This window comes from Mustelus asterias, chromosome 11 (assembly GCF_964213995.1).
Source record: "Mustelus asterias chromosome 11, sMusAst1.hap1.1, whole genome shotgun sequence".
NCBI classification, from domain to species: domain Eukaryota; kingdom Metazoa; phylum Chordata; class Chondrichthyes; order Carcharhiniformes; family Triakidae; genus Mustelus; species Mustelus asterias.
Genome location: NC_135811.1, coordinates 78,817,582 through 78,841,668, shown reverse-complemented (window position 1 = coordinate 78,841,668; position 24,087 = coordinate 78,817,582). Strand labels below are relative to the sequence as shown.

The 24,087-nt window shown below is 46.6% G+C and overlaps 1 protein-coding gene across 1 annotated transcript in view; it reads left to right on the top strand.

Annotated features, from left to right (window-relative positions):
• LOC144500270 (integrin alpha-8-like) overlaps positions 1-24,087 on the top strand; it is a 146,924-nt gene that overhangs the window by 78,509 nt on the left and 44,328 nt on the right. The window contains exons 14-20 of the mRNA XM_078222948.1: positions 670-715; positions 3,392-3,499; positions 9,883-9,938; positions 10,766-10,917; positions 16,176-16,313; positions 20,808-20,875; positions 22,886-23,033. Coding sequence (XP_078079074.1) covers positions 670-715; positions 3,392-3,499; positions 9,883-9,938; positions 10,766-10,917; positions 16,176-16,313; positions 20,808-20,875; positions 22,886-23,033 — 716 coding nt within the window. The remainder of the gene's footprint in view (positions 1-669; positions 716-3,391; positions 3,500-9,882; positions 9,939-10,765; positions 10,918-16,175; positions 16,314-20,807; positions 20,876-22,885; positions 23,034-24,087) is intronic.

Genomic DNA, 24,087 nt, shown 5'->3' with positions numbered 1-24,087 from the left:
CCAGCAGTTGAAACATCTCAGACAGCCTCCGCAGAGCCACCTGCACTAAGGAGGGAATAGGAAACACCTTGTTTCCCTTTTATTGTTGTTAAGCGGTAAGTTCGGCTGGGAAATGGCTGCGTGTGGACATCAGATGGAAATAGGAATTGTCCATCACCCTGCCAACACTTAGGGCTGAGATTCATATCTGCACAACAGTCACTGAGTGTGGTGGGTCACCAACTGGCATTAACTTGGATTGAACCTCCATCGGACTGCCAATTTTGGTGGATTCAAGCCCCTAAACACTGGCTGGACCAGTGGAACTGTGCCCCCGTCAATATTGACAACTCTTGGGAGGTAGACTTGGGGAGGGAGGGAGAAGGTAATTAGGGCTTTAAAGATGATTAATTGGACATGACTGAACTATTGAATATGATGTGGAGATGCCGGCGTTGGACTGGGGTGAACACAGTAAGAGTTTTTTCTGCTTGGCAGAGTTTCGCAGCTATTGAATATGCAGCGCTGTGAGGGAGTTACTGTGAAATCAGAGCACTCCAGAGTGACATGTCCACGGTGAGACATTGAATGGTCATTTCCTGAAGATAGCATCTCTGCTTGTGCCCACGAAACAGTCTCCTCGTTACTCCATCAACATGACCTTAACACGAGCTCTTATTTCTGTTGCAGATTTGATTGTTGGTGCCCACGATGCTGATAAAGTTCTGTTATACAGGTGAGGACCTCCAGACAGCAACAGGGCTGCATTTTAACTTTATCATCCGCCACCTTCCTAAACCATCGGTGTCTGCACTCCCCTCCATTATGTGGCCCTGTCTCATCCAGTCATCAGTTGGTGCCCGAAAAGAATTTTATTCCAAGAGCAACTGGTATTTATACAGCACCTTTCATGTAATGAAACGTCCCAAGATGTTTGCTCAGGCGGGTGGCACAGTGGTTAGCACTGGTACCTCACGGCGCCAGGGACCCAGGTTCAATTCCTGGCTTGGGTCACTGATTGTGTGGAGTCTGCACGTTCTCCCCATGTTTGCTTGGGTTTCCTCCGGGTGCTCCGTTTTCCTCCCACAGTCCAAAAGATGTGCTGGTTAGGGTGCATTGGCCATGCTAAATTCTCCCTCAGTGTACCCGAACAGGCACCGGAGTGTGGCGACTAGGGGATTTTCACAGTAACTTAATTTCTGTGTTAATGTAAGCCTACTTGTGACACTAATAATTAAACTAAGTTGCAGCGCTATGACCAAGTAAGATCACCAATTGTACTGTGTACCACATAATGTGTTCTTTATGTGGAATAAAGAACACATTATCCCCCATGGTTTAGCTTGTTATTAAAGGGCCACTGTTTTCCATCAGATATTAGAATCATAGAATCCCTACAGTGCAGAAGAAGGCTATTTGGCTTATTGAGTCTGCACCGACCACAATCCCACCCAGGCCCTTTCCCCACAACCCCAGGCATCTACCCCGTCAATTCCCCTGACACTAAGGGGCAATTTAGCATGGCCAATCAACCTAACCCACCCATCTTTGGAGTGTGGGAGGAAACCGGAGCACCCGGAGGAAACCCACTCAGACACCGGGAGAATGTACAGTCTCCGCACAGACATTCACCCGAGGCCGGAATTGAACCCGGGTCCCTGGCGCTGTGAGGCAGCAGTACTAACCACTGTGCCATCCAAGCAGAATCAGGCCTTTTGGCCCATCGAGCCTGTTCCGCCATTCAATCATGGCTGATAAGTTTCTCAACGCTATTCTCCCGCCTCTTCCCCATAACCCTTGATCCCCTTATTGATCAAGAACCTATCTATCTCTGTCTTAAAGACATTCAATGACTTGGCCTCCACAGCCTCCTGCGGCAATGAATTCTGCAGATTCACCACCCTCTGGCTGAAGAAATTCCTCCTCATCTCAGATCCAGAGTTTTCCTGAGCAAGAGAGTTTAACAAACCATTTTTGGCAGAGGGAAGAATCTCAAATGGGAGCATCATTTTCATCCCTCTCCCACAAGTATTTTTTATTACCTTTTGACCTTGATGTTATAAAGAGAGACTTGAGAGGTGGGAATTATTCACACTGGAGCAGAGAAGGCTGGGTGAGATTGAATAGATGTTTTAAGAATCATGAATGGTTATGATAGAGCAAATATGGACCAGTTGTCCTTCAGTGACAATTGATCATCAATTTAAAATTGGGAATAAATGAGTGAGGAGAGAAACGAGAACAATCTCTTCATACCGAGGGCTGTTGGAGGATGGAATACTTTGCCACAAGGAGTGGTTGTGGCAGTTAATGAAGCATTTCTAAAGAGAATATTGAAAACCTACTTGAAGCAGAGGAGTTTGAGGATAGAGTAACAATGGCATTAATTTTAGATTACTTTGCAGCAAAGAGCTAGCACAGGTTAAATGGACCCAAAGGCCTCCTTGGGTGCTGTAAATAACTGCAAGTTTATGATCCTTTTGAGAGTTATTCTGGGATATGGATCCATTTTGATGGTATTATTTTGGGATGTGGACCCTGTTCCAGGGATTAGCGGGGTAAATGTGTGGGGTTGTGGGGATGGGGCCTGGGTGGGATTGTGCAGACTCGATGGACCGAATGGCCTCCTTCTGCACTGTAGGGTTTCTATGGTGTGGGAGACTGTAGCCTCATCCCGGTGCCGGGAGATCACGGAGCTGGAGCGGGATCAACTGCAGGGAAGTTCCCAGTCTTGTTCATGAGTCACAATGTGCAGCAGCGCAGGAGATCTGGGGTAGACATTATGATCAGGATTGATCTCTTATAACTGCTCAGCAGGCCTGTAGCATCTTACACCCTGAGCTATTTGAACAGGAACATTCACTTGTATACAATAAACAGGTTCGGTTCCCAGTAAAGCAGCACAGAGAGGAATTACATCCCAGTTTCTTCAACAATCACTGAAACAATCTGATTACACTTTCTCCTCTTCCATTTTGACCTTATCTCTTGCTCTCATCCTTAATTTGCTCGATATATTTATTGAAAACACTGTGTATTCCACCCTGGCCCTGCCCGCTTATGCTGGTTTCTGTTCTGTGATTGACAGCTGTCTTTTGGTGCCCCCCACGCACCCCCCCCCCCCCCACCCCCGCCGATCATCATGGTTTATGTTCAAGTTTAGGAATTTGAGTCTCGACACATTACTCAACCAAAGGAGCAAGTAGATCAACACCTTGCATTCTCCAATGAAAGTGTGCTGGAGAATGACTGAATGTTTCTCCCTATGGAAGGCCCTACCTCCTGGCAGCGATGTCCGGGGGCTCTGCAAACACATGTGAGGAACTGAAACCTGGGATTCGGCCTCCCAGTCAGGAAGATGTACTGAGATTAACGTCGCTATGCTGACAACTCTTCTCTTTTCTCTAAACAGAGCCAGGCCGGTCATAATAGCAGAAGCTCAGGTCAGACTTAATCCAGATACTCTGAATCCGAATCAAACGACGTGTCACTCACCACAGCTTCCTTTCTTGGTGACATGGTAAGAAATTTCCAGTGAATTTGCATCTGATAAATGTCAGAGGAAATGCTTTGGTCACATCAAATGGTCACATTTGGGTGGCACAGTGGTTAGCACTGCTGCCTCACAGCGCCAGGGACCCAAGTTCAATTCCAGCCTCGGGTGACTGTGTGAAGTTTGCATGTTCTCCCCATGTCTGCGTGAGTTTCCTCCGGGTGCTCCGGTTTCCTCCCGCACTCCAAAGATGTGCGGGTTAGGTGGATTGGCCGTGGTAATTTGCCTCTTAGTGTCAGGGGGACTAGCAGGATAAATAATACATGGGGTTGCGGGGGTAGGGCCTGGGTGGGGTTGTGGTTGGTGCAGACTCAATGGGCCAAATGGCCTCCTTCTGCACTGTAGAGATTCTGTGATTCTATCATTACAGCAAATGGCAGACAGTGACATTTATTGGAAGGGTAGTGTAAAGTTTCTGAGTTGTGTAAGAATGATAATAAACGGTTAAACTTAAACCGTTGACTAAAAATCTTCAGCAGTTCCTCCACGCCATGCCTGTGGCCACACTGGTGAGAATGCCACGCTACTGACATCTCATTTGCTGTGTACAGGTCATGGCAATACACACATGAATATACATTCGACATCTTCCCCATTTCAATCAGGACAATCCATGCTCACATACAAAGAACATTGTTGAACGCAGTAGCAGAACATTGAATATTTAAATTACACTGAGCGCGAGCTTGGGCCACAAGCCTGGTGCAAAGCCCATGGAGTTCCCCCCGCACTCACCTTTAGAAAACAGCACATATCTATACACCTGTCAGTACATAGTACTTAAGCTTGGAGTTTGGTCTGCTCGACCGCCCTGAGTGTGTAATGACATTAGTTAGCTGTGCTTGGGATACATTTGGGTTATTGTCCCCATAGGGGATTGCATCAGGTGCGCCTGGAGTGGGCACAGTAGCCGCAGGATTTGCTGCATTAGTAGCAGGAGTAGGCTTCATCTCCATCAGTGCAGTGGGTGCAGATTGTGGACTCGGTGTATCAATCTGTGTGCCAGTTGGTGGTTCTGGTTCGGCTATCTGTGAGAGCTGACACTGGTTCTTGACATACAGGCATCATCTGAGGCAGCCACATAACATTGATTTGATTTATTATTGTCACGTGTATTAACATACAGTGAAAAATATTGTTTCTTGCGCGCTATACAGACAAAACATACCGTTCATAGAGAAGGAAAGGAGAGAGTGCAGAATGTAGTGTTACCATCATAGCTAGGGTGTAGAGAAAGATCAATTTAATACGAGGTAAATCCATTCAAAAGTCTGACAGCAGCAGGGAAGAAGCTGTTCTTGAGTCAGTTGGTACGTGACCTCAGACTTTTGTATCTTTTTCCCGACGGAAGAAGGTGGAAGAGAGAATGTCCGGGTGGGATCCTTAATTATGCCGGCTGCTTTGCCGAGGCAGCGGGAAGTGTAGACAGAGTCAATGGATGGGAGGCTGGTTTGTGTAACTGGTTGGGGACATGGCTGTGGACCACTGCCAGTTTGCATAGCTGCATGTGGTTTGCATTCTGACAGTCTGGCCTGGCTCCAGAGTCCAGGGTCTGCGGGTGTTACGGTCAGAGTATCTTTCCCCTCTTTGTCACCATTTCATGAGGGTTTTCCTCGCGTTCGTTTTCACTTTGGTAACAAGGCCTTGCTGACGGGGATCATGGTTCTGGTGGGTCTGGAGAAGATTCTCTGTGCTGACGAGGACAGACCCCCTCGTGCAGATTATGAAGACTAAGTAGTGCACTGTGTTGTCACAAAGGCATTTTTCGAGGAGATGCATTGCTGAACGCACTGCCCGTTCCACCAAACCATTCAATTGTGGGTATAGTGAGCTGCTTGTAATATATTCAAAGTCCCATAGAACATAGAACATTACAGCGCAGTACAGGCCCTTCGGCCCTCGATGTTGCGCCGACCAGTGAAACCAATCTAAAGCCCCTCTAATCTACACTATTCCAATATCATCGATATGTTTATCCAATAACCATTTGAATGCTCTTAATGTTGACGAGTCCACTACTGCTGCAGGCAGGGCATTCCACGCCCTTACTATTCTCTGAGTAAAGAATCTACCTCTAACATCTGTCCTATATCTCTCACCCCTCAATTTAAAGCTATGTCCCCTCGTGTAAGCCATCACCATCCGAGGAAAAAGGCTCTCACTATCCACCCTATCTAATCCTCTGATCATCTTGTATGCCTCTATTAAGTCACCTCTTAACCTTCTTCTCTCTAACGAAAACAACCTCAAGTCCCTCAGCCTTTCCTCATATGATTTTCCCACCATACCAGGCAACATCCTGGTAAATCTCCTCTGCACCCTTTCCAACACTTCCACATCTTTCCTATAATGCGGCGACCAGAACTGTACGCAATACTCCAAGTGCGGCCGCACCAGAGTTTTGTACAGTTGCAGCATGTGTGTACAAAGTCCTTGAACTCCCTGGAGACAAAAACTGCCGGGTGTTGTCCGTCATTAGCCTTTGGGGAATGCCATGTGAAGCAAAGTCTCTCTTCAGATTTCCAATCACTGTGCTGCTCTTGTTGGGCAAGTAATCAACTTCATACCACCCTGAGAACGAATCAAGAAGGACTAGGTGTTGTCTCCCAATCCACTCAAATATACCTGCCATGGTTAATGACCATGGAAGGTCTGGGACCTCATGGAAGTGCAGTGGATCTTTGGTTTGATGAGGTTTGAGTATGTTGCCTGGTGCACACCTGGATACTTCCCTCTCAATGTCAGTGTACATAGAGTACATGGTTTCCTTTGCTCTACACTTTGCTCCTTCCACCCCCAGGTGTCCTTGGTGGAGTTGCTGAGTGTAGTACCTCTGCAGGGAGCTGGGGATGATGAACCTCTGGCCACACAGTATCAGTCCACCTTGTACGGTTAACCCCTCTCTCGTGGTGTAAAAGAGCAGAGCTGGTGGGGAAGATCTTGTGACGTCACTGGCCATCCTTTCATGATGGCGTCACGGAGTTGCCTGCACATGTGATCCGCTTTGAGTTCCTCAATTCTGCGGGATGACAACACTTGAATTATATCAATGTCCTCTTCACAATCTGCATGCTTAGTGATGGGTAGATTAGCCCTGGAGAGGGCATTAGCGAGATAATCCTCCTTACTGCACCTGTAGATCACACTGAGGTTGTAATGTTGGAGCTTGAGCATCATTCACTGTGGGTGGTGCAGTACGGAGGGGCTATTTAAAGATGGTGATGGAGGGCCTGGTGATCAGTTTCAATGTTGGCAGGGTGGTCATACATGAAATCATGGAAATGCTGACATGGGAAGACTATTGTAAGGGGCTCCTTCTCGATTTGAGGCATAGTGAGTTTCCGTGTCAGTGAGGACCCTGGATACAAATATTACTGGTCTGTCATTCTGCCTGCTCTGAGTCCATGCTGAGAGGCAGCTGTGGATAAGATTACAGGTGCTCGGAGTATCGTAACACCGGAGGGGCTGACAGCAGATCCTGGAGTTTGTTGAGTGCAGCATTGTGGTACTCCTGCCAACACCATTCTACATCCTGGTAGAGAGATTAATGGATGGGTCCAGTTACCTCACTGTAGAATCCCTACAGAGCAGAAGTAGGCCATTTGGCCCATTGAGTCGGCACCGATCAAAACCCCACCCAGGCCCTATTTCCACAACCCCACATATTTACCCTGCTAATCCACTGACACTAGGGTCAGTTTAGCATGGCCAATCAACCTAACCCGCACATCTTTGGAGTGTGGGAGGAAACTGGAACACCCGGAGGAAACCCACGCAGACACGAGGAGAAAGTGCAAACTCCACACATACAGTGACCGAGGCCGGAATTGAACCCGGGTCCCTGGCGCTGTGAGGCAGCAGTGCTAACCACTGTGCCACCATGCCCTCCAAGGAATGAACTTTGATAGTTACTTCATGATGCCAAGGTAACACTGTGGGGCATGCTTGTTCTCAGGACTAGACATTTGCTGTTTAGATGTTGTCTTATCCGGGTCAAGGTTCACACCATTGGTAGTAAGCAGATGGCCCACAATGAGGACCTGGCTTGACCTAAATCTGCTTTTAGCCGGGTTGAGCTTTTACTGTCTGATCCGGACTGTGTCAAGGTCCAAGCACAGACATGCGTCATGTTCTTGCATGGTCTGATCCCAGACCAGGATGCCATTGACGATGATCTCGCAGGATTGCTCTGCAAGGAGCTGTTCCATAGTCCAGTGGAAGACCTCACTACCAGTGGAGTTAATATAGAGGAATCTGTATCTGCCAACCGAGACATGAATGGAATGAGCTTTGAGGATTCTTCATCCGGTAGGATTTGTCAAAATCCACAATTAACATCCAGGATGCTGAAAACTGTAGCATTGGCCATGTTGGTTATGACCTGTTCAACCATCTTCAGAGGATGGTGGGGCCTCAGAGGTACTTTATTCATGTAAGGTGGATTGATGCAGATCCTGACAAATCCATCTTTCTTTACCGCAGCTACCATCACAGAAACCCACACTGGGTGTGCAAGTCCACAGATCCTTGAAGGTGACGTCACAGGTGGAGAAGGTGGTGAAGAAGGCATATGGCATGCTTGCCTTTATAGGACGGGGCATAGAGTATAAAAGTTGGGGTCTGATGTTGCAGTTGTACAGAACGTTGGTTCGGCCGCATTTGGAATACTGCGCCCAGTTCTGGTCGCCACACTACCAGAAGGACATGGAGGCTTTAGAGAGAGTGCAGAGGAGGTTTACCAGGATGTTGCCTGGTATGGAAGGGCTTAGTTATGAGGAGAGATTGGGTAAACTGGGGTTGTTCTCACTGGAAAGACGGAGGATGAGGGGTGACCTAATAGAGGTGTATAAAATTATGAAAGGCATAGATAGGGTGAACGGTGGGAAGCTTTTTCCCAGATCGGTGGTGACGTTCACGAGGGGTCATAGGTTCAAGGTGAGGGGGGGGAGGTTTAACATGGATATCAGAAGGACGTATTTTACACAGAGGGTGGTGGGGGCCTGGAATGCGCTGCCGGGCAAGGTGGTGAAGGCGGACACACTGGGAACGTTTAAGACTTATCTAGATAGCCACATGAACGGAGTGGGAATGGAGGGATACAAAAGAATGGTCTAGTTTGGACCAGAGAGCGGCGCGGACTTGTATTGTTCTTTGTTCTTTGTTCTGCCTCAGCTATGGGGGATCAGAATATTGAATTTGATGATCAGCCATGATCATAATGAATGGTGGAGCAGGCCCAAAGGGCAGAATGGCCTCCTCCTGCTTCTAGTTTCTATGTAAGTCAGGATAGTGTGTGACTTTTGATTTGATTTGATTTATTATTGTCACATGTATTAGCATACAGTGAAAAGTATTGTTTCTTGTGCGCTACACAGACAAAATGTACCATTCATAGAGAAGGCAAGGAGAGAATGCAGAATGTAGTGTTACAGTCATAGCTGGGGTGTAGAGAAAGGTCAACTTAATGCTAGGTAAGTCCATTCAAAAGTCTGATGGCAGCAGGGAAGAAAATGTTCTCCAGTTGGTTGGTACTTGACCTTGGACTTCTGTATTTTTTTCCCAATAGAAGAAGGTGGAAGAGAGTACGACCTGTGTGTGTTTGGGTCCTTGATTATGTTGACTGATTTTCCTTAACCTCCTGAGAAAATAAAGGCATTGGTGGGCTTTCTTAACTATAGCATCAATGTGGAGGGACCAGGACAGGTTGTTGGTGATCTGGATACCTAGAAACCTGAAGCTCTCGACCATTTCCACTTCATCTCCGTTGATGTAGACAGGGGCATGTCCTCTGCTACACCTTCCTGAAGTCGATGATTACCTCCTTCGTTTTGCTGACATTGAGGAAGAGATTATTGTCGTCACACCAGTTCACCAGATTCTCTATCCCTTTCCTGTCCTCCGTCTCGTCATTGTTTGAGATCCGATTCACTACGGTGGTGTCATCAGCAAACTTGAAAATCGACTTGGAGGGGAATTTGGCCACACAGTCATAGGTGTATAAGGAGTATAGTAAGGGGCTGAGAACACAGCCTTGTGGGGCACCGGTGTTGAGGATGATCGTGGAGAAGGTGTTGTTGTCTATCCTTACTGATTGTGGTCGGTTGCATTTGGGTAAGTTACTTCTTTTTTTTTAAATGTTGCTTGGCAGGAAGGAAATGAAAGGTGTTTGTGGATGAGAAGGAGAATGGGATTAGAGAGTGGGAGCTGGTGGTTAACCTGAATAGATGAACAACCCTTTACTGGAACGTTCAAAGATTCCAAGGCAGGAAATATTAGAGAATGTATTTATAAAATTCAGCTTCCTATGATTGATGTGACTTGGGTTAAACATATTTTATATTGTTTTATAGTTTCGATGTGCAAGTCTGCGTAAAGGTTAAAGATCATGACATTACACAGCAATTCGGTAAGTAGACAGAGGAAAGAGTTGGATTCCATTTTTCCTGTACGGAACCTATCTTCCTCTATTTCTTCTCCATTCTCTCTTCCTTGCCAGTTTCCTTCTGTTTTACTTTATCTGCTGTTTTATTTGCTGGTGTCACTCTGGGCGGTTCCACTGATTACAGTTAGTGAGTCCCGCTGAAAACCATGGCCAGGATTTCCCGCTCGCTTATTTCAGGCGTGTTTGGTGACGGGGTAGTCAGAATATTGGGAGAGGCCCAAATCATGTTTCACGCCTACATAAAGCTTGCCAATGGCAAGCGAAACTGTACAGTGATTAATTCCGATGTGCATTATTCTGTTTATATACAGCCATCAACTTCAACATATACCTCGATAATAATGTGTGGCAATTAGTTCCAGTGCGCATGATCAGTTGGTTAATGTATAGACATTAACTCCGCTGCGCACTATTAGTGCACGCCATATATATTACAGTGCCACAGTGGTTAGCACTGCTGCCTCACAGCGCCAGGGACTCGGGTTCGATTCCCAGCTTTGGTGACTGTCTGTGCAGAGTCAGCACGTTCTCCCCGTGTCTGCGTGGGTTTCCTCCGGATGCACCTGTTTCCTCCCACAACCTGAAAGACGTCCTGATTAGGTGCATTGGCCGTGCTAAATTCTCCCTCAGTGTAACCCGAACAGGCACTGGAGTGTGCCGACTAGGGGATTTTCACAGTAACTTCATTGCAGTGTTAATGTAAGCCTACTTGTGACATGAATAAACAAACTTCAAACTTTCATCCTGTTAGTAGTTGACTGTTAACTCTTTATAATCTCCTGTGTTTCAAGTATTGAAAGCTCAGCTTGAGTTGGACAAAAACAAACAGCAGACTCGAAGACGAACACTCTTTCTGCATTCGCACCAAGCCCTGGAAAACTTCCAGCTTCAACCAACGAAAAACCAGGAAACCATCTGCCGTACTTTCAACGCCTACCTCAGGGTATCTGCCTGTACTTTCACTGCCTACCTCAGTGTATCTGCCTGTACTTTCACTGCCTACCTCAGTGTATCTGCCTGTACTTTCACTGCCTACCTCAGGGTATCTGCCTGTACTTTCACTGCCTACCTCAGTGTATCTGCCTGTACTTTCACTGCCTACCTCAGTGTATCTGCCTGTACTTTCACTGCCTACCTCAGGGTATCTGCCTGTACTTTCACTGCCTCCCTCAGGGTATCTGCCTGTACTTCCATTGTTAGGAAGTCACGATGGTTAAAAGGGGTCAGGTCTGGGGAGTTGAGTGTCTTTTCCAAGACTGATCCAGTTTCAACAGAGAGCAATCCCAATCCTAGAGCAGGAGGAGACTGATGCAGAATCATAGAATCCCTACAGTGCAGAAAGTGGCCATTCGGCCCATTGAGTCTGCCCCGACAACAATCCCACCCAGGCGCTATCCTTGTAACTCTGCATATTTACCCTGTTAATCCCTCTGACACTAGGGGCAATTTAGCATGGCCAACCAACCTAACCTGCACATCTTTGGACTATGGGAGGGAACCGGAGCACCCGGAGGAAACCCACGCAGACACAGGGAGAATGTGCAAACTCCACACAGACAGTGGCCCAAGGCCGGAATCGAACCTGAGTCCCTGGCGCAGTGAGGCAGCAGTGCTAACCACTGTGCCACTGTGCTGCCCTTACTCTCTTCATACTGCAACAAGATGCTTTAAGCCCCAGCTATTGGGTAAAGCCCCACCTTCCTCCATCTCCTCACTCCTCCCCTCCACCTCCTCACCCGCCACTCCCACCCCCGCTGCTCCAGCTGCTAACACCCCTCCCTCAGTGAACTGATGTGGAGGATTCTACTTCCTGCGCTGAATTTTGAGTTAAAAACGTGGATGGTTCTCAGTCGGATGGCGGGTCGGTGTTTAAGTCTGAAAACCCCACCTCCAGCCCATATCTTTCCTACTTTAACTGAGACCAGATGGAGGACAGGCTGCCAACTCACTCCAAGATGGCTGGAAGCTTCAAATATAAAAAATCAAGCAGCGAGCATCATTGCCAAGTAAATTTTAAACTTAACTTTGGTCACCTGAGTTTCCCAAGCCTCAGATAATCTGGCAGCTTCACCAAAGCGAGGACTTGGCAGATTCAGGAGGTAAGTGCCTCACACCTGCCTTCCAGATACAACGGCCGGCCTCTGAAGCCTCCATAATTAACTTTCCCCCACTCCACACAAACTACCTCCCAAAGCCTCTGATCCCACCACACGCTCACAACTCCCGGGCCCCAATTCCTTCATCACCGCCAAGTTCTGATCTACACAGCCACACCCACCAGCCATCACCCCAGCCCACATTTATCATCACCAAAACCTTCCAAATCCCCCCTTCCCCCACCAGGCCTCCAATCCCCTCAACCACAAGGCTTCGAACAACCTCCCTGATTCCCCACAACCCCCCATCACCGGTCCCCGATCTGACCTCCTCCTAAGGGTTGGCAGCTCACCCACTCCACCCTCTGCGATTAATCCCCAGGTGGCATGGTGGCACTATGGTTAGCACTGCTGCTTCACAGCGTCAGGGACCCGGGTTCAATTCCGGCCTTGGGTGACTGTCTGTGCGGAGTCTGCATGTTCTCCCTGTATCTGCACGGTAGCACAGTGGTTAGCACTGCTGCTTCACAGCGCCAGGGACCTGGGTTTGATTCCCGGCTCGGGTCACTGTCTGTGCGGAGTTTGCACATTCTCCCCGTGTCTGCGTGGGTTTCCTCCGGGTGCTCCGGTTTCCTCCCACAGTCCAAAGATGTGCGGGTTAGGTTGATTGGCCAAGCTAAATTGCCCCTTAGTGTCCCGGGATGCGTAGATTAGAGGAATTAGTGGGTAAAATATGAGGGTTAGAGGGATTAGCAGGTAAAATATATGTAGGGATACGGGGATAGGGCCTGGGTGGGATTGTTGTCGGTGCAGACTCGATGGGCCGAATGGCCTCTTTCTGCACTGTAGGGTTTCTATGGTTCTATGGTCTGCATGGGTTTCCTCCGGGTGCTCCAGTTTTGCCCCACAGTCCAAAGATGTGCAGGTTAGGTGGATTGGCCGTGCTAAATTGACCCTTAGTGTCCCAAGATGTGTTAGTTAGGGGGATTAGTGGGGTAAATACATGAGGTTACGGGAGTAGGGCCTGGGTAAAGGTGCTTGGACTCGATGGGCTGAATGGCCTCCTTCTGCACTGTGGGGATTCAATGACCTAGCCACTCTGCCAATATAGGCAGGCATCATTGTAGATCAGGCCAGTAAAAATACATCAGCCCCTCAGTGAGATTTCCGTCTCAAGCCCATCCCTCGCCCCACTGGAGACTGGTTTGAAGTTGATCCAACACATTTCACGTAGAACTCCATTTAAACTCAGACCCATCAGAGGATTGCAATGATCTCTGCATCCCTTGCTGGTTAAACGAAGAGTGGCCTGTAGGATTGGCCTGTAGGACCTCCCTGGATGGGTGGGAGGGGAGGCAATTCAGAAGGATGAGGAGGGATCTCATTGAAACTTACAGAATACTGAGAGGCCTAGATAGATTGGACATGGAGAAGATGTTTCCACTAATGGGAGAGACTAGAACTCGAGGGCACAACCTCAGAGTGAAGGCATGCTCCATTAAAGCTGAGATGAGGAGGAATTTCTTCAGCCAGAGGGTGGTAAATCTATGGAACTCTTTGCCGCAGAAGCCTGTGGAAGCCAGGTCATTGAGTATCTTTAAGACAAAGATAGATAGATTCTTGATTAATATGGGGATCGAGGGTTATGGGGAGAAGGCAGGAGAATGAGGATGAGAATCATATCAGCCATGATTGAATGGCAGAGCAGACTCGATGGGCTGAATGGCCTAATTCTGCTCCTATATCTTATGGTCTTTTAGTAAGCATATTGATTTGTACATTTATTAGCAATAGGAATCAAGCTATTTTTAAATATTAAATATAATATTAAATATAATTTTGTGGTAAAAGAGTAATTGTTGCCACTGGCAGGAGGGGCTTGTAACTGAGGCAGATTTAAGATAATTAGGCAAAAAAATTCAAGGCACTGGTTTTACGCAGCACGTAATTACAATAGGGAATGCTGTACCTGTAAAAACAGTGAATTAAACAGTAACTTTCAGTAGGGATCTGGAAATCTACTTGAAAAGGGAGATTTGCTGGGCCCTGAGTTAAAAGCAGAGAGTTCGACTAATTCCAAAGAGCCAGCATAGATATGATGGGATGAATGGCCTCCGTATGCGCTATGTGATCGATTCTGTTGAAGTGTAGAAATCAGTTTGCTGATTTGTTTTTCTTATAAAATTTCCAAAATTGTGGCATCTCGCAAGTTCTGCTTTCTAGAACTTTCCTTTAAGAGAGCAGGCGTCAAAATCAAATGGGTCAAAATATACTGGAAACATCAGTTGCCGGCGTTGGACTGGGGTTGGCACAGTAGCTCTGATATAAATGGTGTGGCTTGTGCTACCAAATAAACCTGTTGGACTTTAACCTGGTGTTGTGAGACTTCTTACTGTGTTTACCCCAGTCCAACGCCGGCATCTCCACATCATAAATGATGTTGGCACAGTAAATAGTCTCCCAACACCAGGTTAAAGTCCAACAGGTTTATTTGGCAGCACAAGCTTTCGGAGTCTCGCTCCTTCTTCAGGTGAGTGAGGACTTGTGTTCACAAACAGGGCATCTACAGACACAAACTCAATTTACAAGATAATGGTTGGAATGCGAGTCTTTAAAGGTAATCAAGTCTTAAAAGTACAGACAATGTGAGTGGAGAGAGGGCCAAGCACAAGTTAAAGAGATGTGTATTGTCTCCAGCCAGTCTCCTGGACTCGCATTCCAACCATTATCTTGTAAATTGAGTTTGTGTCTGTATATGCCGTGTTTGTGAACACAAGTCCTCACTCACCTGAAGAAGGAGCGAGACTCCAAAAGCTTGTGCTGCCAAATAAACCTGTTGGACTTTAACCTGGTGTTGGGAGACTACTTACATAAATGTTCCAGCATCATTTATGATGTGGAGATGCCGGCGTTGGACTGGGGTGGGCACAGTAAGAAGTCTCACAACACCAGGTTAAAGTCCAACAGGTTTATTTGGTAGCACAAGCCACATCATTTATATCAGAGCTGCAGGACCACCAAGTACCTGCGGGTGGAGCTGCTGAGAACAAGTGGTTTAACTTGGACAGCAGCTCCACTTACAGGAACGTAGTGAAACTACAGGCTGAAGTTCTTTTGTTTCCCCTCCACAAACCCAAATGATGAGCTATTAATATATCACCTTATAAAATTTCAAGGTAAAGTCACCATAGTCCCAGATGATCACCGCACAAACACACTGGAGTTTGCAGATCAGGAGATCAGTTCTGTATCACAGGCATCCGATCGATGTATGTTGTAGATTGCCAACCCTACAGCATTGTCCTGAAGCCTCCAGAAAACCAATCTCGTGGACACTGTTACAAGCAACCCAGAAGATACAAGCAAAAATATTTGTCTTTGTATACTTCTGCTTATTAGTTATAAAACATGTTGGAGCTTGTTGTTCGACTAGGTGAGGTAGTTGGCGTTCATGGAGCAGGGGTAGGCCATTCAGCCCCTCGAGCCTGCCCCCACCATTCAGTAAGATCATGGCTGATTCCTGTCTACCTCCTGACTCCCTTACTGGCCTACTTCTGCCTTAAAAATATCCAATGGCCCTGCCTCCTCTGCTTTCTGTGGAAGAGCGTTCCAAAGACTCACGACCCTCTGAGAGAAAAGTGTCTCCTCATCTCTGTCTTAATGGGAGACCCCATATTTTTAAACTGTGTTCCCCTAGTTCCAGTCTCTCCCACAAGGGGAAACATCCTCTCAGCATCCACCCTGTCAAGTCCCCTTGGGATCCAATACGTTTCAAAGCTCAGGTGATGAAACCTCCAGGAATATTTCTAAGAACAATTGCCAACCTGAATGTATGAATACTAAAAACTGCTGTACTGCCCCTAGATCACCCTCCCCCCTATCCCCCACCTCCCCATCACCCCAGTGTAAGTCCATCAGTTGGAGAGTTATCATCCCCTGAATCATGTGGAATTGTCAGTAACCCTATTGTCTGCAGTAGACTGGGGCCTCCAAGGTGGGGAGGGTTGGTGGGTGGGAAGGGGTTGGGGAATGGCAGTCTGTGCTACCGTAATAACATGAGTTCCTGCAGCAAGTGGAATAACCTTCCTCTCATTGTCTCTCACAGCATGAAACAGAGTTTAAAGACAAACTGAGTCCAATTGTGGTGACTCTGAACTGCAGTCTATCTGAGGAACAGCAGCTGAATACTGACAGCCTGGCACCCGTGCTGAGTCCTCACAGTCAAGTCAAGGTGACAAAGCAGGTAAAGTGGCCATTGCGGAGCTCACCGAAGGAGTGCATGTGATCTCTTGAACAAAACCTGAAACAATGTACCTTGTGGCTCCGTGGATACATTTTTAACATTTCTTTTACTCCAAACAAAGCCAATGCTCAGAGTAGACCGAGCAAACCCAAATCATTGCTTGCTTGCTCCAAAAAACAAATTCAAATTCCGATGGAATCCAATTCGTGGTCCCAAGGGAGACAAACAAGATCCAAGCTGACATGAGGCATTGCACCCAATCTTGGGCTTGATCTGACGCTTGATCTTAGTCAAAATGGGTGTGTGCCCCTATCATTGGGTTTCCCAACCAGGGGAGGCAGCCTCTCAGGGTCAACCTTGTCAAATCCCTTTAGAATATCGCATGTTCCATTCTTCGCATTCTTCTAAACTCTAGGGAGTATCAGTGCAATTTAACACAGCCACTCAACAATGGACAATACTCTCATCCCAGGAACCAATCTAGTGAACCTTCACTCTACCATTTCCAATGCAGGTATATCAGTCCTTCAATATGGAGACCAAAGCTGTGCACAGTATTCCAGCAAAACTCTGTACAATTCTAGCAAGACTTCCTTGTTCTTCTAATCCAGTTTCCTTGCAATGAAAGCCTAAATTAGCCTTTCTTGCTGTACCTGCAGACTAACTTTCTGTGTTCCTTGTATAGATGCTCCCAAGACTCTCTGAATATCAACACTTAAAAGTGCTTTTAAAAAAATACCCTACTTTTCTGTTCTTACAACCACATTAGGGTGGCACATTGGCACAATGGTTAGCACTGCTGCCTCACAGCACCCAGGTCCGATTTCAGCCTTGGGTGACTGTCGGTGTGGAGTTTGCACGTTCTCCCCGTGTCTGCGTGGGTTTCCTCCGGGTGCTCCGGTTTCCTCGCACAGTCCAAAGATGTGCAGGTTGGGGTGGATTGGCCAGGGTAAATGCATGGAGTTTCAGGGGTGGGCTTGGGTAAAATGCTCCTTTCGAGAGTTGGTGCAGACTCGATGCTTTCTTTCTGCAGTCGGGGAATTCTATGGTTCACAATTCTCCACATTATACTCCAGTCACCACCTTGTTGTCCATCACTTAATCTGTCCATATCTCTTTGCTACTTCTTTGTTAACCCCTCACAGTTAACATTCCCACCAAGCTTTGTACCATCAGAAAACTTGGATAAGTTACTGCCAGCCTCTTTGCCTAGGTCATTAATACAGTTTGTAAATAGTTGAGGCCCCTGGTCCTTGTGGTTCTCCACAAATCTCTTCTAAATATTTACAAACATTTGTTTTTATCTTCCTGGTTAGCTTACCCTCATATTTTTCTCTTTTTATCAACATCTTATTCAGTGTTTGCTGCTTTCTGAAGCTCTCCCAATCCTTAGGCTTGCTACCAGAAGAGGCAATGGTCTAAAGGTATTATCGCTAGACTATTAATCTGGAAGCTCAGCTAATGTTCTGGGGACTGGGTTCGAATCCCGCCATGGCAGATGGTGGAATTTGAATTCAATAAAAAAATCTGGAATTACGAGTCTACTGATGACCATGAAACCATTGTCAATTGTCAGAAAAACCCATCAAGTTCACTAATCTCCTTTGGGGAAGGAAATCTGCCGTCCTTACCAGGTCTGGCCTACATGTGGCTCCAGAGCCACAGCAATGTGGGTGATTCTCAACTGCCCTCAGGCAACTAGGGATGGGCAATAAATGCTGGCCAGCCAGTGATGTCCATGTCCCATGAATGAATTTTAAAAAACTATTCTCCACAATATTACAAGCCTTGTAATATGATATAATATGACATCTGCTTAACTTTCCATTCTGCCACAATGGATCTTTCTCACAAAGATTCTTTTACTGAAATATATTTTAATTGTATATTTGGAATAATTTCTTGAAATGAATTAAATCACATTGAATCATAGAATCCCTACAGTGCAAAAGGAGGCCATTCAGCCCATCAAACCTGCACCGAAACAATCCCACCCCGGCCCTATCCCCGTAACCCCACAAATTTACACTGACACTAAGGGCAATTTAGCTTGGCCAATCAACCTACCCGCACATCTTTGGACTGTGGGAGGAAACCGGAGCACCCGGAGGAAACCCACGCAGACACGGGGAGAATGTGCAAACTCAACACAGCCAGTGACCCGAGGCCAGGATTGAACCTGGGTCTCTGGTGCTGTGAGGCAGCAGTGCTAACCACTGTGCCGTTTATTTCCCACCGTACCTTTATATATTTGTACAATTAAACCAGCTGTTTCTTCCCTCATACATATGTAATTAGCTGTATTTAAATTTAAGAACATGTTTTGCACTCGAGTATGTTGCTTTCAAACTTAACATGGAATTCAATTGTATTAGGATCACTTTTTTCCAGGCAATCTTTTCTGATAAGATTACCACTATTTTAAAATAAATGATTAACCAATTAAACTAAAGCAAATGAATTGAGGTCTCCATTGATATTCCTATTTTTGAATAAATCAAATAACCAATTAAGCTAACTCAAATAAACTGAGGAAAGTGCTATGAGATTACAAATTAACCCTGCCTCAATAGACAATATTAGATATAAGTTTGCCCTGAGTTGGTTCCTTTTTTTTAAATTCAATCGTGGGACATGGGCGTCGCTGGTTGGCCAGCATTTATTGCCCATCCCTATTTGCCCAAGGGCAGCTGAGAATCACCCACATTGCTGTGGCTCTGGAGTCACATGTAGGCCAGACCAGATAAAGACAGCAGATTTCCTTCCCTAAAGGACGTTAGTGAACCAGATGGGTTTTTCCGATAATTGATTCATGATCATCAGTAGATTCTTAATTCCAGATTTTTTTTATTGAATTCAAATTCCACCATCTGCCATGGCGGGATTCGAACCCAGGTCCCCAGAACATTAGCTGAGTTTCTGGATTAGTAGTCTAGCGATAATACCACTAGGCCATTGCCTAAGAGGCTCAGATGAATTGATAGGATGGGATGAGACTTATGTGAATTAGAAGGGGAGGCGATGACCTAATGGTATTATCACTAGACTATTAATCTAGAAACTCAGCTAATGTTCTGGGGACCCGGATTCGAATCTCGCCACGGCAGATGGTGGAAATTGAATTCAATAAAACATATCTGGAATTAAGAATCTACTGATGACCATGAAACCATTGCCGATTGTCGGAAAAATCCATCTGGTTCACTAATGTCCTTTAGGGAAGGAAATCTGCCGTCCTTACCTGGTCTGGCCTACATGTGACTCCAGAGCCACAGCAATGTGGTTGACTCTCAACTGCCATCCAAGGGCAATTAAGGATGGGCGATAAATGCTGGCCAGCCAGCGACGCCCATGTCCCACGAATGAATGAATAAGAAGCATCAGCACTGAGTAGTTAGTTCGAATGGCCTGTTTGCGTGCTGTACGGATAAGACACTCTGTCAGAGAGTCAGCGGAGACTCGATGGGCCGAATGTGTTGTTCTAGAAGCTGTCACGAAAACGTTCTACCAATTCCTCTTCTGAACTATCTTTGCCCATTTGATTTGTCCAGCTTATATGTATATTAAATGCCCCCATGATTATCACGATGTCTTTGTTAGAAGCTCCAATTACTTCTCTCTTAATGCTTTGTCCAGCTGTATAGCTACAGTTAGGGTGCCTGTAAACTACTCCCACCAGCATTTTCTAATCCTTGTTCTTTCTAATCTCCACCCATACCCATTCTATTTCCTGATCCAAGATCCTTTCTCACTACTGCCCTTCAGCCATCCATTTGCTAGCAGGGCTGCCCCTTCTCCTTTCCTATTCTACCTGTTATTTCAAATGCTGTGCAGCTTGGGATATTTATTTCCCAGCCCTGGTCAACTTGTAACCACAGGCATGATTTTCTGTTCTCGCCTGCCACCAGGATTGTCCAGTCCCGCTGAAAGCCAATGGACTTTTGGCTGGACCGCTGTGGGTCTTGCCATGGCGGGACTGGAAAATCCCGGCCTGTGTCTCCGTGTTAGTGATTCTATCTAATCCATTTATCCCTATTTGTGCTGGTAAGTTTGTCCATCCTGACACAAATGCTTCATTGATTCTAATAAAGAACCTTTAGTGTCTTTTCACTATTTCATCAAACGCTCTGGATGAGATTTTCCAGCCCTTCCTGCGGGTGGGGTCTTCCAGTCCCGTCGAAGATTAACGCACCCACCCCAAAGCAGCGAATTACCTGACGGCAGGGCAGGCCAGCCATACAAAACACCATAGGCCTCGGCGGGACTGGAAGATCCTGCAGCTGCCAAATAGCGAGCTGCCTCCGCTGCTGGAAGACACGTCGGTGGGTTGGGGGGGGGGGGGGCGGGGGGGCGCTGGAAAATCTGGCCTCTGTCTTTTACTGTCCCAGTTTGGCTTTTCTCCCAAATCGCCACCCAGCCCTAATGATAAAGAGCAAATATCAAGGGAAAAAACAGTGTTAAGAATGACCGTGCATTGTGTTCTCTCTACCGCAGACTCGTATTCTTCTGGACTGTGGAGATGATGGAGTCTGTATCCCAGATCTTGTCCTGAGTGCGACAGCGTAAGTGTGTTTTGTGCTTTTGGTTCTCAGTCAGTGCTGCACTGTGAATGGCAATCCTTCCTGAGAACTTACAAAAAGCGTCCCCTGTGAAAAGGAATAAATAATTACTGACCAGAAATATATTGCCTCTCTAAGACCCTTTGATCAAACTTTTATGAATGTCTTTGAGCCTTACCGAGCAGAATAAGGATCGTGTGGAAAGCTTTTAATTATAAAATGGGCCAAATGCATTGCTAATTTCTTCATGGTCTCCTGTAATCTCTCATTTTAAAAGGGGTAAATGTGTCTGAAGCTGTGTTAGCTGCTTACTTACTGACATGCTGTGCTTTTAATTTAAATCATGTTGCGATGCATTATCAGGTTATAATGATTTTCTTTGTAACTTCAGCTGAGTTACCCCCACATTCTGGAATTCTTGCCCTAACCAGTTCCATCTCTCTATCTCCCCTTCCACTCATACCTCAGTCCTGAATACCTACCCCTGTGACCCTGTCTCCAGTCCTAATATGTCCTGGTGTGGCTTGGTGTTAAATTCACTCCTCTGAAGCACTTTATGGTAAAGCTGCTATACAAGTGGATGTTGCTCTTGTGATGAAAATAGTGATTCTGGTTCCAGAAAAGGTTTCTCCTAAGCTCCAAAAAAGGTTTCCTAAATAATTTTTCACGGAACCGGGGCCCCTTTAAGTTTTACATCCTCCCACTTGTGTGAGTTCCAGAGTCTCAGTCCATTCTGCAGATATAGAATCATAGATTCACTACAGTGCAGCAGAGGCCATTCAGCCGGCCCATTGAGTCTGCACCAGCTCTCTGACAGAACATCTCACCCTGGCTCTCCCCTCTGCCCTATCCCCTTGTCCTGCACATTTCCCATGGCTAATCCATCTAAACTACATATCTTGGGACATTAAAGGACAATTTAGCATGGCCAATCCGCCTAACCCAAACATCTTTGGACTGTGAGAGGAAACCAGAGCACCCGGAGGAAATGCAAACTCCATGCAGATAGTGACCCAAGCCGGGAATTGAACCTGGGTCCCTGGCGCTGTGAGGCAGCAGTGTTAACCACTGTGCCACCGTGCCACCCTGAGTTCAGTGACCTGATCTTTGGCATCTCCCAGTACCTTGGATTCAGGCACTCGGAGAACCTCGGATGACTTGATCTATTTTACCCTCCCTGCTTGTCAGAAATGCCAGGATTCCACTTCAGCACCACAGCTAAGGCTTCACAATTGCTACAAGCACCCTGTGGTGCGGCATTGCACAGGGCAAAGCAATTCCAAATGGCATCATGTTGGCTGCCAACCACAACCTGGGGTGGCTCTGGTGACACTGCCAATGAGCGGATCAATGCCTGGGTTGAGGAGCTGAGACATAGACCAGGCACCACTGTTCCTGAACCGCTACCCAGTGACTCGTGTTGGAAAAGAGGTGTGAATGGACAGGATCCAGATCACAGGGTCCAATAGGTTGTTGGCCCAGGCACTTGGCCAAGGCCTCAGGCTTCAGAAAAAACCCCAGGAGGGAAAGTGAGAAAGACAGAGAAAATAAAGATACCAGTCGGAGAAGGCCTCACCTCACCTCACTTGGGCTCTCTATGTTTCTGAGGAGTAAAGAACTCTGAATACCATTGAGGGGCAGCACGGTGGCACAGTGGTTAGCACTGCTGCCTCACAGAGCCAGGTACCCGGGTTGAATTCCAACCTCTGGTCACTGTCTGTATGGAGTTCGCACATTCACCCCGTGTCTGTGTGGGTTTCCTCTGGGTGCTCCGGTTTCCTCCCACAGTCCAAAGATATGCAGGTTAGGTTGATTGGCCATGGTAAATTACCCGCTAGTGTCCCGGGATGTGTATGTTAGAGGGATTAACGGGTTAAATATGTGGGGTTATGGGGATAGGGCATTGGTGGGATTGTTGTCGGTGCTGACCCGATGGGCCAAATGGCCTCCTTCTGCACTGTAGGGATTCTATGGATTCTATGATGACCCAAGTTTCTCTCAATCATTCCACAGGGATACAAAGTTTCTGATGGCTGGTGATGGAAATCCACTCACTATTATTATCAATGCAGCCAATCATGGAGACAACGCCTATGAGACAGAACTCCACATCCCAATTCCTCCACGAGTGCACTTCATAAATGTTGAGCGTGACAATAAGGTATGAACGGCGTCATTGTTTTCTGTGTATATCGCACAGGGCTCCATTCACTAACCTTTTACTGAGCTGAACTGCATTCAACACTTCTGCCGTGGATCTAATGGGATGGCGACCAAATGTCATACTAGGCTGTTCACTGGCACATCCCCATTGGCATTGCCCAAGCTACTTCGAAGATTGCATCAGCTTAAAGGTAGAACACCTAATTTTATTATCTGCACAGATAAACACGTTAGCTGAAAGAAGAAAGGAGTTACGTTTATACATTGTCTCCCCTTTAAGCTGATGCAAAGTGACTATTATGGTCACTTTGTGTTATTTTGGCCTGTTCCTTTAAGGTTAAGCTGCCACTCGGTTTATCCTGAAATGAATTAGAGGCTAATTATTTTCTCCTCGCTTTTTAACATATTTTAATATGTTTTGTTCATCAGTAATTCCCTATTTGTTTGTGATTTGCCCCGGGGTCCCGGACTCCATCCCGAAATCTCTCTTTGATTTGATTTATTATTGTCACATGTATTAGCATACAGTGAAAAATATTGTTTCTTGTGCACTATACAGACAAAGCATACCATTCATAGAGAAGGGAAGGAGAGGGTGTAGAATGTAGTCATAGCTAGGGTGTGGAGAAAGATCAACTTAATACGAGGCAGGTCCATTCAAAAGTCTGATGGCAGCAGGGAAGAAACTGTTCTTGAGTCGGTTGGTACATGTCCTCAGACTTTTGTATCTTTTTCCCGATGGAAGAAGGTGGAAGAGAGAATGTCCCGGGTATGTGGGGTCCTTGATTATGCTGGCTGCTTTTCCGAGGCAGTGGGAAGTGTAGACAGTGTCAATGGATGGGAGGCCGGTTTGAGTGATGGACTGGGCTTCATTCACAACCCTTTGTAGTTTCTTACGGTCTTGGACAGAGCAGGAGCCATTCCACGCGGTGATACAATCAGAAAGAGTGCCTTCTATCCTCTCTCTCCTCCTTTCTGACCCTCCTTAAAAATCTATCTCTTTGACCAAGGTCCTGATGGCACCTTCTTTGGACACCGTGCCCACATTGTTT